Consider the following 15,476-nt stretch of genomic DNA (forward strand, 5'->3'; position numbering starts at 1 on the left):
TAGGTTTGAGACCTATGACTCAATAGTCGAAGGACGAGCCCTTGAATTACTGAACGAGAGTTCCGATACAAAAGGGAAGAGTAAAACCTGAGTTGGATTTTTATTTCATCGGATCGTCAGTGATCTACCTACAAAACCCGGAACTTCCAGTCGGCTATGTTACAATTAACTTTCGATTGTTTATTTTGTGTTCAATATTTTGTAAACAAATGTACTACGAAAAGACCGCTAACCAGTTGTGCTATTTTTGATATTTTAAAGAGAGCAAGAACAAAGGTTGGTGCAGAATAATATGAATTCATTTTATTTCGTTAGGTTCTCATCAGCTGCTTACAACCTAAATTATTTGAAATTCAACGTTATTATAGATATTGAGATACTTATACATCGAAGGGTGATGAAAGATGAATATATGTAACATGATGTAGCAAAGATTTTGTTAGAGTTAATGAGGTTATAAAATTTTTGTTTCAAATATATAGAGTTTGGGAGGGAAGGTTCCAGAAAATTGAATTAGTGATTAGAAATCATGGAATTAAAACACATAATATTGAATAAAGCTAATAATAATAGTAATAATAATAATAATAATAATAATAATAATAATATTATTATTATTATTATTATTATTATTATTATTATTATTATTATTATGTAATGAAATAACTGAAAGTAGATTAATGTTGATAAAGAGGGATATGAATTGAAATTGGTCAGTTATGAATGATGTAATCATAAAATTCAGAAAGAGTTGGAATGACGTAATAAATAAATATAAAAAAGGGGGTAATGTTACCAGGACAAAGAAAAATTTATTACTGTCTCTTTTTGTATACATAGATCTGGTTTTAAACGTTTGATTGCTAGTGCTTCGGCAAATTTCAAAAGGTTTGAATTTGATTGTTTGTTGATCACCTTGAAGGACTTCAGTATATCAACTTCGTGTCGTCTTGCGACAGCGCTGCTAAATGCTTTTAGTCCGTTTGATTTCAAACCCTTCGGAATATGTTCTTTGAATCGGACGTAGGCTCTCCTTTCTGTTCTACCAATGTAACCGCTTTGGCAGATACATGTAAATTTGTATACACAGTTGGAGGTAACATGAAAGGGATACCTGTCGACCTTTGGTTGTGTCAAAGAACATGTCCTTTTGAACAGGACAATCAATTTAGCTGCAGGATATGTTTTTGTCAATGCAGTTTTTAGCCTCATATTGATTTCTGATATCCTTTTTTGTGGGACTCCATGGCGTTTGTATGAACTAATGATTGTTTGGTACTTGTTTCCTGGTTGATTTCGATTTCTAAATACAATACGTTCGTGCTCATCTAGTTCTATTTGGTTTAAATTGCACTGTTTGGGGAATTCCTAGTTAATACAATAATTCGGATACTTCTAATTATCATAGACTCACGTCAAAAATCTAATTTTTTGAGCATAAATCCGAAAATCCTCTTTCACAACAAATGTACTTGAACCATAAAACTTTTAAGATCTAATAATCATTTAAGTTGCATTTATATACTTGAGTCAACTCACTGGTGTTTGCATAAAATATAAACAAAATAAATTTTTTAGTTATAATTTGTAAGACATGATAACATTACAAGTATACTACCTATTTTAAAGATACTTTATGTAGGTGAGTGGGAATTTGATAATAAAAACATTACTTACCATTTTGATAAACAGGAAAATCTGTTGAGATACTAGTCATACCTTCGACCCAAGAAGATTCTATTATGTTGTCAACCGAGCCATCAGAATTATTTACAGTTGGCGGAATAACTTCATTGTAATCTTTTAGTGTTTTGGCACTGGTGCAACACAGTGATGAGTCTGAGACGTCTGTAGTTTTTTTATCCTTTTTGGATTGCTTTCCTGATCTAACCCCACATAATTCATGTAAGAAGCTAGTTGATAATGCATCATACGAACTGAAAACTGAATTTAATAAACTTATAAGACAGGACCACTCTCCATTTTTCCTCCCCATTTCAATAGCTTTCTGTAGTTCGGTTAACGACAAACCAGTTTTACGGGATTCACGTTCGACAGATGTATTCAGTGATGGTGTTGTATGGTTATTTTGGCTTGTTGGTCCTTTGAGGGTTTTCAAAGTATCAGAGCTCGAACTAGATGGCCTAGATGTTCCTGTAACACAAATACAAGACATCGTCAATTAAATTGGCTAAAAAATGATGACCTCCCAAAAAAAGACGCTTAGTTACTAGATTTTACGAATCTCAAGAATACGATATAAGAGAATAACAAATACATGACCAAAAGCTGGAAAGTTCCAAAAACATACCAAACAGAGGATTGCGACTACGGAAAGCGGAAGTCAGAGAGTTATCATGGTCCGCCGAGTAGTCCTCTGCAATAATTCCAGAAGCTGGCTCGCTTAGCTGGGAAGAACTGATTTCGTCATTTTCCGAAGCATCAAACAGAAACATGATTAACCGAGTAACTTCAGCGGGTGTCATCAGAGAATGAAATGAATCTTCATCAGAACCTGATGTTATTGTATCCGAATTAGCAACAAGCTGTTGTGATGAAGGAATAGAAGTCGTTTGAAGACTTGAAGGCTCTTGAGGATGGTAACTAGACACCTAAAGAAAGAGAAACTAGGCAAAGTATATATTACTTCGTTGATTCCGTTCGACGTTTCACCACCCTTGTCATCACTATTAATTTCAGGTTCCACAGAACGTGAAGTTGATGGATTGCTCATTCCAGATGATAAGATTGCATTAGTAGATAAACAGAGATCAGCACGATTGACCGTTAATTCGATTGCTAGAGCAGCCGCTTGATTTGGTGTAATACCCGAATGCGCAAAATTGACTGAAGATGCACAGTTTCTATTTTGACAATCTACATTACGACAACCATGGATAAGCTGGTTAAAGTATAGCGTAATAAGGTGCTTGGCTTGAGATTCAGGGATACTCCTAAGAATAGAAATATTTAGATACTAATTTTAAACGGCGAAAATTGATAAAAATCGATAGTAAGTGGGTAAGTGTGTGATTATAGCAGCAACAAGGTATTTCAAGGTTAGTGAAAATTCGTAACATTGAAGAACCCTGAAACAAATAACTTGCATTTTAGTCCGTAAATGAATTATATGAAAGTTTATATTAAAGAAACTTATTCACGATAAGATCCACTCTTAATAGCGATGAGGTATTAAAACACGAGACAATACTTGGTACAAACTTCCATACTCTAATCCTCAAATCAAATTAAATTGCTTTTATTCCAAGTTTCTTTAAGTTCAATAACGGAATTTTTTTTTATTTTTTTTTTAAAGAGAACAATACATCAAGATTTTCAGCCGGAGAGATTGTGTTATATTCTTTGGATGTATGTACATCCCAAATACATCATTGTATGATAGTACGATATTAAAAAAGTAAATTAACACGACAAACAATGTACAGTGTGGTCATTACCTATCTATTTAATATCAATTATCACTATTATTTGCTTAAGCGCAAATATTGGTATAAAGAGGAACCCGAACAAGTATTCGCCACATAATAAGAAAATGAGACTGCGAAGAGATTAGAGATGAGTAAAGTGTGCCGAAACCAATGAGCAAAGATAAATTGGAAATAAAAATATAATGGGTTTCCGATTGAGAGAAATACGGCCAGGAAGAACTCTTTTAATTTAAGAAATTTCTTCCATTTCTATGGATAAAATAAAGGAAAGCTACAGCAGTACCACCACTGGCTTCTGTTCTGGGTCGTATCTGATACAGTTTCCAGTCACTGTGTTGCACTATCCCTACAACCGGGACCAGAGAGTTGTGAAAGACAGGCATGCCAGTACAGCTTTCTTCCATAACCAGGCACTACGTCACAAACTGATCACCTCTTCGCTTTTCCCTAAGTCCCACCGTCGGCAAATAATGCACAAGATGCTATTCGCTGAGACGACGTTCGCAGCACATCTTCGAGCAAGTGAAGCCAGTGTTTTGAAATGGTGACACCAATTGAATTGTCGTCAATATATGAAAATACGTTTCCAAACCTCAGAAGTACTAAAAAGATGTTGATACCAAGTATTCACAATTCCTTGGCGACAACAGTGACTGAACGCAGTCACTTAACATATTAAAATCGGAGAAGCTACGTTTTACAAGTATAGTACGAAAATTTCATTATCGCGTTGTAAAGACCATAACAGTAAGACTAACATCTCGACAGCGCCATAGATGATCAATTCGATATAAGCCACTCCAGATTCACCTATATTTAGATCGGTCATATCAATTACGCCTCCACAACCACTAACACGGTTACCCATATACACGAACTCAACCACTTCTAAAGACTCACTACCAAGAGTGAGTGCAAGCACAGGCTTCATCCGGTCTTGCATAACCACTTTATGTCTAGATGTAAAGCACATATCATACGTACGGACGATAATTAGCAACTGGTTAAGTAAGGATTACATGGCTTAAGTATCATTACAGTAAGACAATATCAACCGCATAATCAGGGTCGAAAAGTTTCTCTCCAGTTAACAGAGCCACACTACGATTACTTCCATCCCTCGAATGGAAAGGAAGTGCAAATCAGGTTAAATGAAAAACAATTAGAGTGACTATTCAGAGAAATATCTGGCCTAAAAGTAAGGATATAGGATTAGGAATCAAAGTACAGGTTTTCATCACAAACTGACAACAGCTGTAATGCCAAAATGTTTTTCAACCATAATTAAGGACAAAGTTCTCACCGAAATCCAAGAATTGCAGCCCTTAATTTCATTGATCCGTACACAAATTATAGTCCAGACTATAATTCGGCGGACTCGCCGAAACAATCCATGATTCAATTCATGAGAAATAATATTTCAACGTGAAACCTCGAAAAAAAACTGAATTGACCATCGACGAACAATTTGATAGTCCAACAAACTCCAGAGACATAAATTTAGAAAAGAACCAAACGAACAAGACCTTAATGACAACAAGGAACGAACACACGCAAACGAGATAACTTTAAGCTTCTTTCTGCTGCTCAGACATAGTTTTATCGAAACCGAACAAACTATAAATATTAAGAATTGATCAAAGTTAATTGTCCGCAAAATTTGTGCTAAAAACAACCACTTTAGCAGAAAATCACAGTGTCACTATTACATTAAAGTAACGTTCAAATTCAAAAGCCTCGCTTGAGGTATAGTCGAAAAAATTTATGCCGTTGCTAACTACCAATGATCTCAGTACTTTCTGCGTGTGACACAATTCAACTTAATTTCCAAAACCATGTATCGTTACAATATGAATTTTCTAAACATATAATTCAAAATACATACGCGCGTGAAACAAATCTCTTCTCATCTGTTGTGTCTAAAAATGAAAAGGTTTTTTGTATTTATTAAAGCCATATTTTCCGCTTCCAGTAACATGTAAATCTCGGCTCTTTGTGCTCAGTTTCTATCACCTTTAGAGTGTTTCAAAAACACTTATTCTGGAGATCACTTCTCCGTTAGTTTATTTTCTTTAAGCTTTAAGACGTCTTCTTGATATTGTTCTCTCTGTGAGATCACTAACAATTTTAGTGGCGCAGGTCAACGTTGTTGTGTAAACTTGCATGCTTTTTTCAGTCGACAATGGAATACAGCGTAACAACTCCTACAAGTGTTACCACAACGTGTACTACGGACTCACACTAGCTGCATGTAAAAGATGCTGTAAATCACTAGCACGTTGGTTGTGTGGAGCATTCTGTTCTGCAAAGTCTTTGCTGAGTTTCGAGGCCACTGTGCTGCTGAAAATAACTAGAAAGAAGCCCTCAGATATAAAGCTAGCAGCAGATGTGTGGCTTTCAATTCTCGAGGAAACAGCGGGCGTTATCGTGATTTCAGATTTGTATTTGAGTGAGACAATCAAGGTGGGCCCCGATAACTTAGCATACAACAAACATTTAAATGTAAGCATCGTTGCGAGAGAAAGAAAAAGCACGCTTAGAAGAAATAAATCATCGAAAAAGTCGACAGTTCCAGCTCAGGATTCACACATCAGTGCATAACAGAATACGGAGGAGCAAAGCCTTGGCGGTGTGGATGACGTAACTAAGAGACATAATAAGATCAATGGTTGGCTCACAGTCACACTCAGAAAAGAAAGGAAACGGACTGAAACCTAAGCCTGAGAACTTCAGGGCTTCGAAGATTTCAGGAAACAAACTTCACAACTTCTTAAAACGAACCTCGCTGACAGATCAGTCATTCTTTCAAAATTAGGCGAGTCTTCCGGAAAGGAACCAAGGGCAGGATTTGGACTCGACCTCAGCCACATTAAGTCCTTAATAAGGAGGCTACTTCCAAAAACATCAGCAGGGGTTGTCATTTGTAGTCACTATAGATTAGGGCAAAAAGTGTATTCTGAATGTACGCAGAAAAGCCGCCTCTGAAAAGTTACATTTGCTCTTGCTGAAGACGGAAACAAACTGGTAAAAAAATTCACGCAAATCGATTCGTTTCGGAATAAATTTCCGTAAAGATCTTTGCCTGTTTGATCATACGAATAGACGATCGCCAGAAGTAGAAGTAAATGAGCGCCGTCAGAATGGTGAAAAAAACTTATAGCAAAGGGTTTTTACACTGTGAAAGTTCGAAACAAAACGATTTTCAAACTACTCTAAAATGCAAACAGCAAGTTATTGAATTAGTTGTATACCATATTCCAGAATAATTAGTGGATGACTCGATAACACAAGAGTAAAAGCCTCATAGTACGTGACTTTAATACACTTTCTGTAAGGTGGGATAACGTAGCAATAGGGTCATCAACAACATTTGATCCCAAATAATTGGAAACCACACTCTTATTAGATTTATTCCAGTAAATTGAAGATCCCACCAGATCTGACCTACAACGCTCTTCGTCTCGTGGACCTAGTTCTCACACACTGTGATATCAGTCTAATAACCTTACTTCCACCCTTAGGAAGATGTGATCATGTGGTCGTCCTATTCACGTTTATGGCTGAGTTGGCCTGTTAAACAGTTGCTCCTGCCCATCCTAACATATCAAAGGCAGAACTAAAGGTGGTCAGCTCTGCAGCCTTGGTCGAAAACTTGACGATAAATCTATTTCCGACAGTTACACAATCACGTTACACAACCATTCATACCCTGGACAGTACCAAGGAAGACGAAGCACGGCCAACATTCGAAAGACGGCGATATCCGACGTTTACTAAGACAAAAGAAGAAATGTGGGAACACCATCAGCCTTTGCACCACAAATAAGATGGAATGCTACTGATCGGTACGAAATAAGTACATTCCGTAGAGCTTAGAGAAAATATGAAAAGCGGTTGGCTCAATATGTACTCAAACAACCTAAGAGACTATTCTCATACATAAATTATACAACAAGAATGCAGCAATGAATTCCCAACAGCATTACGGATGAAAGGAAATCTCAGATGATAGCGGATGATCAGGACAAAGCGAACGCTATGGCAAGCTATTTTGGAGCAGTTTTCACTCATGAGCCTCTTTTAGACGAAGAAATAGGCTCAAATACAAACTCAACAAACCGTCTGCTCACCCTGGACTTTGTTTAAGACGATGTGCTTAAGGCTCTTAGCACCTTAGATAGGAAAAACCCAACAGGACCGGATGAACTACACCCCGAAATCTTGAGACATATCGCACAATATATCAAAGCCCCAACGACTGTGATATTCAATATGTCACTTGATCAATGTGTTACTTATGGACTGGAAAGACACAATCGTCGCTCCCATACACAAAGCTTCCATCGAACTGCCGACCTGTCAGCCTCGCCAGTATCATACTAGAAAGAACAACCAGAAAGGCTACAATGACATTCGCTGAAACTAACAACTCATTAAACAGCGGACAACATGATTTCAGAAAAGGCTTGGCCTTATAGCAAGATAAAAACGAATAAAGGTTCCGGATAATGGAAAATCAGTGGATGTTCTTTACATCGTTTCAGCAAAGCGTTTGATAAGGTGTCAAAAATAAACTACTTCTGAAGCCGGGAAATCTAGACATTGCCGGACCTCTCCTGCAATGGATCTAGGATTTCTAGGTAGGTCGAAATCAGAAGGTAAGTATAAATTTCAAGTGCCACTCCTAGAGACCAAAACGTAACCTAGTACAACACGGCTCTGTCTTAGGCGCTTTGTTATTTATACTGTATATTAATGAACCCCCGAGCATAGTTGATTTCCCAGCGGTACTATACGCTGATGATGTAAAAATCTGGCAAGAAATGGAGGGAGACGCAGATACATGTGAACTTCGGGCAGACTAAGATATTCTGATTAGCTAGTCCGTAAAATGATTGGTACTTAACGGTGTTGCCAAGTGTGTCCACGTAAACATTGGGAGGACACAAAGGTAAAAAGGTACAGCGTAGGGGAAGAGTGCGCTACGGGCTGGACTTTACTTTCAGGCCGAGGACTTCAAATTTATTTTACTAGAATTCTCACAGAGCTGGATGGATTAATTTTTCTTGGAATTGCAAAAGATAATGTAGCGGTAAATAAATCCCCAAAATAAATAGCTCTAAGTTTTCGACATTGGATGCTGACCATATGTTTTAGTGGACTCATCTAGCCGAAGGCGCTCGGTCAGGCATCCGCACCAGATCACGTGTGGTAACGCCGTGCTCAACATCAACCGCAATCGCTAGCCAGATTAGATCAGAGAATTCCGATATATTGGTCATCGCCAAATATACTCTTCCGATCTCCTCGACTCTGTCTTTTGATTTCTCTTGGTGGGAACGAAATATATTAGAAGGTGTTACTGGTAGAAGCGTTGCCAAACACCGAATACCTGTGACATCATCATTGGTGAGACCGTCGTGATCTGGTACACCTAATTGCAACTGTGAGTCTGTTCCTTTTTGGGATTTTTATATATCATTGCCTTACTTTTTATTTTTTTTAAACATTGTGATCTTTTTTTCGTGTTTTTTCTTGGATATATATATATTTTCCTCTCGTTCATTATCGTACTTCATATTTCATCATGACTGAACAGACACCCAAAGTACTCAAGCTTAAGACTTTGTCCTCGCCTTCGTTTCAACTGATGCCTTTCTGGCCCGACAACATCGAAGCCTGGTTTCGCTACGCAGAAGCCGACTTCTCCGAGCACGGCGTGATCGACACACGTGCACAACTCCTCGCAGTAGTCAAGGCACTACCGCGCGAATTCAACAGGTACGTAACACCTAGTATGTTTACTAGTGATGTTTCCGATCCTTACGAAATCTTAAAACGCTCGATTCTCAAACGAGGAGACCTAACCGATCGACAAAGGTTAGATCAACTCTTCAACAATATCGACCTGCAACATGGTTCTGCGACGGACATGTTGCAACGGATGAGAGAGGTAATAGGCCCAAGAACTTTCGACGAAGGTCTATTCAAACAACTCTTCTTGTCAAAACTTCCCCAACAGGTGCAAGCAGTTCTGGTCTCGTTTCAGAACAACGCCTTAGACGAGCCAGCTGCATCTGCCGACCGTATTCTAGAAATTACGAAACCTACTACCGAGGTATTTTCAGTCAAAGAAAAACCTCAAACGACGCAGAATGATATAACCGACTTGTGTCACACACTCACGCGTTATCGTAGTCTTCGTACCGACCGTAAGAGATCGCGCACACCACGTAGAAGCATTTCTCGTAAGCGATCTGTCTCTAGACCACGAGAGACAGATAACCCCGACTGGTGCTGGTATCATAACCAGTATGGAAAGTTTTCCAGAAATTGCAGAAAACCCTGCAATTTTCCCAACACGAAACCGACTGATTCGAAAAAATATTCGGGAAACTTCCAAGCCGGCACGCGTTAACGGCAACCGTAGCCGGCAAACAAAGCCGTCTGTTATTCGTCACAGATGTGACAACGAGAGTTCGCTACCTCGTCGACTCTGGCGCAGAAGTTAGCGTTCTCCCAGCGAATCCTAACGACCGACTTCACGAATCGACCCTAAACTTACAGGCGGCAAACGGAAAACCGATCGCTACGTATGGCAAAAGGTAAGTTTACCTTAACGTGGGTTTACGCAAACCCATCCACTGGATCTTCGTTGTTGCAGATGTTTCCATGCCAATCATTGGTATGGACCTTCTACAACACCACAATCTGATCATCGACACGTGCAAACGGAGGTTAGTAGACGGAAACACTAATTTGTCCGTTTGCGTAACTTCTTTTACTGGTTGCAGAGTATCCCCAGTCATAGTTAAACATATGATACACCCACTCTATCAACCACTACTCGATAAGTACCCTGGGATACAACAAACTCAACCGAAACTACCGTGTGTAACCAGCAACGTTACACATCACATCACGACTACAGGACCACCTGTATTCTCTAAAGCACGACGGCTAGCTCCCGAAAAGCTAAGGTTAGCGAAAAACGAATTCGACCATATGATAGACTTAGGAATCATACGACCGTCAAGTAGCCCATATGCATCTCCGTTGCACATGGTCCCTAAAAAGGACAGCAACGATTGGCGTCCAACTGGTGACTATCGGCGATTGAATGCAAAAACCATTCCCGATCGTTACCCGTTGCCTCATATTCACGATTTGACAGCTACCTTGAAAGGTACAACTGCCTTTTCGAAAATTGACTTGGTTAAAGCGTATAACCAAATCCCTATGGCTACTGACGACATACCGAAAACGGCTCTCATAACTCCCTTCGGACTCTATGAATTTTTGCGAATGCCTTTCGGTCTAAGGAATGCTGCTCAAACATTCCAAAGATTCATAGACGACGTTTTTCGAGGTCTCAACTTCGTACACGCGTATGTTGATGACTGTCTAATCGCAAGTCCGGACAGAGAAACACATCTCAAGCATCTGGATCTTGTTTTCGAACGATTACAAAAACATGGCATAACTGTAAACGTTCAGAAATGCCAATTCGGGACCGACTCATTAGACTTTCTGGGACACACTATCGATGCTCAAGGTGTCCGACTCCTTAGAACCAAAGTGGCGGCCATTCTGGATTATCCAGAACCGACCACCGTCAAGCAATTACGCACGTTTAACGGCCTCGTAAGTTTCTGTAGACGTTTCATACCGAAATGCGCATTACTTATGAAACCTCTGACCGACCAACTTCGTGGAAATGCGAAATCCATTAATTTGGACGACACCGCACGAAAAGCATTCTCCACAGTTAAGGAACTTATCGCTAAAGCAACAATGCTCGCACATCAGGACACCGAAGCACCCATTAGTATCGCAGTAGACGCATCGGACTCGGCAATCGGTGGCGTCTTGCAACAATGGGTTGACAACTCCTGGCAATCCTTGGCATTTTTCTCTAGAAGGTTGCTAGACACCGAATCGAGGTACAGCACATTCGGTAGGGAACTCCTAGCTATGTATTGTGCTGTACGACATTTTCAACACTATATCGAAGGTCGTGAATTCACTCCTTTCACGGATCATAAACCGCTCACTTTTTCGTTAAGCTCTCCTTCTGACAAGTACTCTTCCCGTGAGTTTCGACAACTCGACTACATTTCGCAGTTTACTTCGGACATTCAACACATCTCTGGAGCAAACAATGTAGTTGCAGACGCCTTATCTCGCATAACTTCCTTGAACAGTTTCCAAGGAATCGACCTTCTTAAACTCGCCGAGCTTCAAAAAGAAGACAGTGATCTTCGGCACGAGTTATCGTCCACAACCCTTAAACTACGCATCAAACAGATGGGAACAGGTAAGGAAACCTTACTGTGTGACACATCTACAGGTAGGGATCGCCCAATCGTGCCGAAACATTATCGACCCAACGTCTTCAATACATTGCACAAACTTTCTCATCCAGGTGTTCGTGCAACCATCAACCTTATAGCAGAACGGTTTTGCTGGCCTGGCATGAACAAAGACGTGAGGGAGTGGGCACGCTCCTGTGTAAGCTGCCAAAAATCCAAGGTTATCAGACACAATAAATGTCCCTTAGGCTCGTTTAAAACTCCCGATGCTCGTTTCGACCATGTTCATCTGGATTTGGTAGGACCTTTACCAGATTCAAATGGATACTCTTATCTCTTAACCTGCGTAGACCGTTTCACTCGATGGCCAGAAGCAGTACCTATTAAGAACATCACTCCTGAAACAGTGGCCCGCACCTTCGTCGAACGATGGGTAGCAAACTTCGGTTGCCCTTCAACCATCACCACAGACCGCGGACGTCAGTTTGAGTCTGAACTTTTCCGTCGTCTGACCACACTTCTAGGAATCACTCGCTTCCGAACGACCGCCTACCACCCACAAGCAAACGGGTTGGTAGAACGCTTTCACCGACAATTAAAAGCTTCACTATCAGCTGAAAACGTTTCACAGTGGACCGACGCTCTTCCACTCGTCTTACTAGGTATCCGCAATGCAGTAAAAGCGGACATTGGATACACTGCGGCTCAACTCGTTTATGGAACGACACTTCGACTTCCAATGGAATTCGTGGATCCTTCGTCCTCTTCAGTGAACATGGATCTAACCTCCTACACGAACAGGCTTGCAAACGCAATGCGTTCAGTTAAACCTGCTTCCACTCGACCACAATCAACTGATGTTTTCGTGTAACCTGACTTACGATATAGTACACACGTTTTCGTTCGTCGAGACTTGCATCGACGACCATTCGAATCAGCATACGAAGGACCTTTCAAAGTTCTTCAACGTGAATCTAAGTACTATATAGTCGATAAGAACGGAACCAACGATAGCATCAGCATCGATCGCCTCAAAGCAGCGTATTTAGAAGGGAATCCTATTCACGTCGATTTTCCTTCGTTACAGTCGAACGACACGACTCCACTCATAATTCCTCAACCGACAACCAACACTAGCGATGATACTCCGAATGTATCTGAAAATAAACCTAAAACGACGCGTTCTGGAAGAAGAGTAAGATTTCCAGAACATTTAAACGACTACTGCACGTAAAGCACTACTCGACATTTTATATTATCTCGATCTTTCTTTTTACGATATATAATTTTTTTTAAAAAAAGAATTTTAATATGCTTATATATTCATATTTTTTTATTTAAAATAAACAAAACAAAAAAAACATTTTTTAACGCTATTATGTGTGCTTGAGTATGTTTCCCATTTTTTCGCCGACATTGTGTTTTTACGCACATACGAGTGTATTTCGACATGCACTTACACTTACTTTTTTCTTTTCCAAGACGACTGGAAAAGAACGATGCAGTTTACGAGGAGTCGAAATTTTCGTTGAAACTCTTGTTTTAAACATAGGTTTTGGTTTCTAAACTATCTTGGGCTCTCGCCATTGATTTTTTCACCCATTTCTATATCCGACATTTTGTTCAATCCATCCGCTATTTATCACTTTTTTATCATGACACAGAAGAAGATGAAGGCCCCTGCTTCTAGGCGTCTAGCCAGACGTAGGAAAACGACCTAATCTAACTCTACCGTCGACACGGTTTTAAACAGTTTCAAAGAGACAAGCTACTCCGTTCATCCGTGAGCAGACAAACTTACAGCAGTTGTCTCCATTCCAGGCATGTTGAAGACTTTATTGGTAAACAATTTTGATAATCACACGTGCAACCATATGGATGGTGTAAAAAAGTTGCAAGTTGACATGGACATTCTCAATCCATGCCAACCTCACGGAGACTCAAGACCAAATGAATGACATAAATAGTTTCCTAGATAGTGTTGCTTCAGAGTTATTTGAAAAAATATGACAATCTAGAAATTCAGTTTAATATACCAGACACATGTGTCCTGAAAAATATGAAATCTAGTTTGCTTAGAGCCGGCAATATGACAAATGTACCATGTGTGTGCACACAATTAAAAAGAAGCCACCTTGGTATGCACTCACCGATCTTGTTCAGATTTTCAAGGATATTAAGGTTCTTCTAGATAGAACACCATGCCAGCGAAAAGCAAGAAGAGACAGTTACAGACCACCTGCGTCAAACTCCCAAACGCATCATGACCCCGATGGTTGTAAAATTAAGTCTGATTCTGAGAAGACATCTACCTTTTACATACATCCCATCGCTCATAAAGTTTCCTGAGTCTCATAAAGTTCAAAACACAGAAGAAATTAGTCCTGATGTAGATAGTGTCTATCCTCCTAATAATGCTGACTTAGATCTAACTTTTAGTAGTTGTGCTGATGACGAATGGGATAAAGCAGTCCAAATCTTTGTCATTGCAACACCCAGCTACAGTACCTGTGCGACGGATAATGGGTAAACTAGTAATAACATTTATATAACTGACCATACACTTAACGTCGATATATTCGAACCTTGCAAACCATCACAAGTATGTTTAACAACACTCGATTCTCTTCTGATTACGAAGGAAGCAAAAGAAACCACAAACCCTGAAAATAAACGTCTCGAACATGATACCCATACTTCAGGTATAGAAAGTAATCTGAATTGTAAATATCTACTTGGTCGCACACACAGACCTGATAGCCTTCTTTGTCCGGCACTATGCCTTTATCAGATGTTATATTCAATAACAATAAGAAGACTTTTTTGTGATTCCGCCAGCTTTTCTGCCGGCAACGGTATATATATTACAAATGATGACAAGGTTGTTGAATATATTTCCCCTCGAATATTAGTTGCACGTCTCTACGCAAGCTTCATGAAGCGCGTCAACTGTGATGTTGATAATACAAGTCTTGCTAAAACCATCCGCATTCACATCTTATAAAACATCAACCCAGCTGAGTAAGTCGCTACATTAGTTCTTGTAGGAAAATCTGTGTTGGAAAATCTATGATACGAATTTTAGTTATCAATGATTTAAGTACACATAACTGACTTGTTGATCAGATACAATTCCGGGAGCCGAGTGTGTCTCTTGCGATTTCTGTTGTTAATTCTAATACTAATGAGTGTATTCCAGATCATACAGTCTACATCCAATACACAGTAGAACAAACACGATGAATCTAAGGTGAAGTACAATGGATTACAGAAATTTGGACCCCTATTTTAGCTGTGGTGGCTGTGATACTTGTACGAACGAATGATTCCTTTGTAATTGATAGCCCACGGATTTCGAATTCAAAATATAATACGTTCATTTTTGTTCATCTAGTTCTATTTGGCTTAAATTGCACTTTTTCGGAATATTTAGTACGATAATTTAAAAATCTCTAATTATCATAGTTACTTATAATTACGACCCCCTGTGTTGATCAGCAAGATATCCCGTGCATTCGCTCAGTAGAAGAATCTGTATCGTTATAAAGAACATGTTCGCCAAGGAATCGTGGTTTGTAGATGCCGTCAGAGTGCCCGAATGGATTAAATATTAGGCAATCATGTAGTTGGCCACTTTTCTGAAGGGTTTATTTGAAAAGTTTAGAGACAGCTTTTGCCCTAAAGCAGGTAGACAGGTATTATGGAGTAAGGCATT

General features: G+C 39.4%; 1 protein-coding gene across 1 annotated transcript in view; it reads right to left on the reverse strand.

The window, feature by feature from the left end:
* The window catches only part of POP1 (Ribonucleases P/MRP protein subunit pop1), a 62,315-nt gene extending 57,011 nt beyond the window's left edge, over positions 1–5,304 (reverse strand). The window contains exons 1-3 of the mRNA XM_051213714.1: positions 2,312–5,304; positions 1,678–2,154; positions 607–1,538 (exon numbers count right to left, since the gene is read on the reverse strand). Coding sequence (XP_051069714.1) covers positions 1,531–1,538; positions 1,678–2,154; positions 2,312–2,486 — 660 coding nt within the window. The 5' untranslated portion in view covers positions 2,487–5,304 and the 3' untranslated portion in view covers positions 607–1,530. Of the gene's footprint in view, positions 1,539–1,677; positions 2,155–2,311 lie in introns of the transcript that reaches the window.
* Between the last annotated feature and the right edge of the window lie 10,172 nt (positions 5,305–15,476).

Source organism: Schistosoma haematobium, chromosome 3 (assembly GCF_000699445.3).
Source record: "Schistosoma haematobium chromosome 3, whole genome shotgun sequence".
In the NCBI taxonomy this organism is placed as follows: Eukaryota; Metazoa; Platyhelminthes; class Trematoda; order Strigeidida; family Schistosomatidae; genus Schistosoma; species Schistosoma haematobium.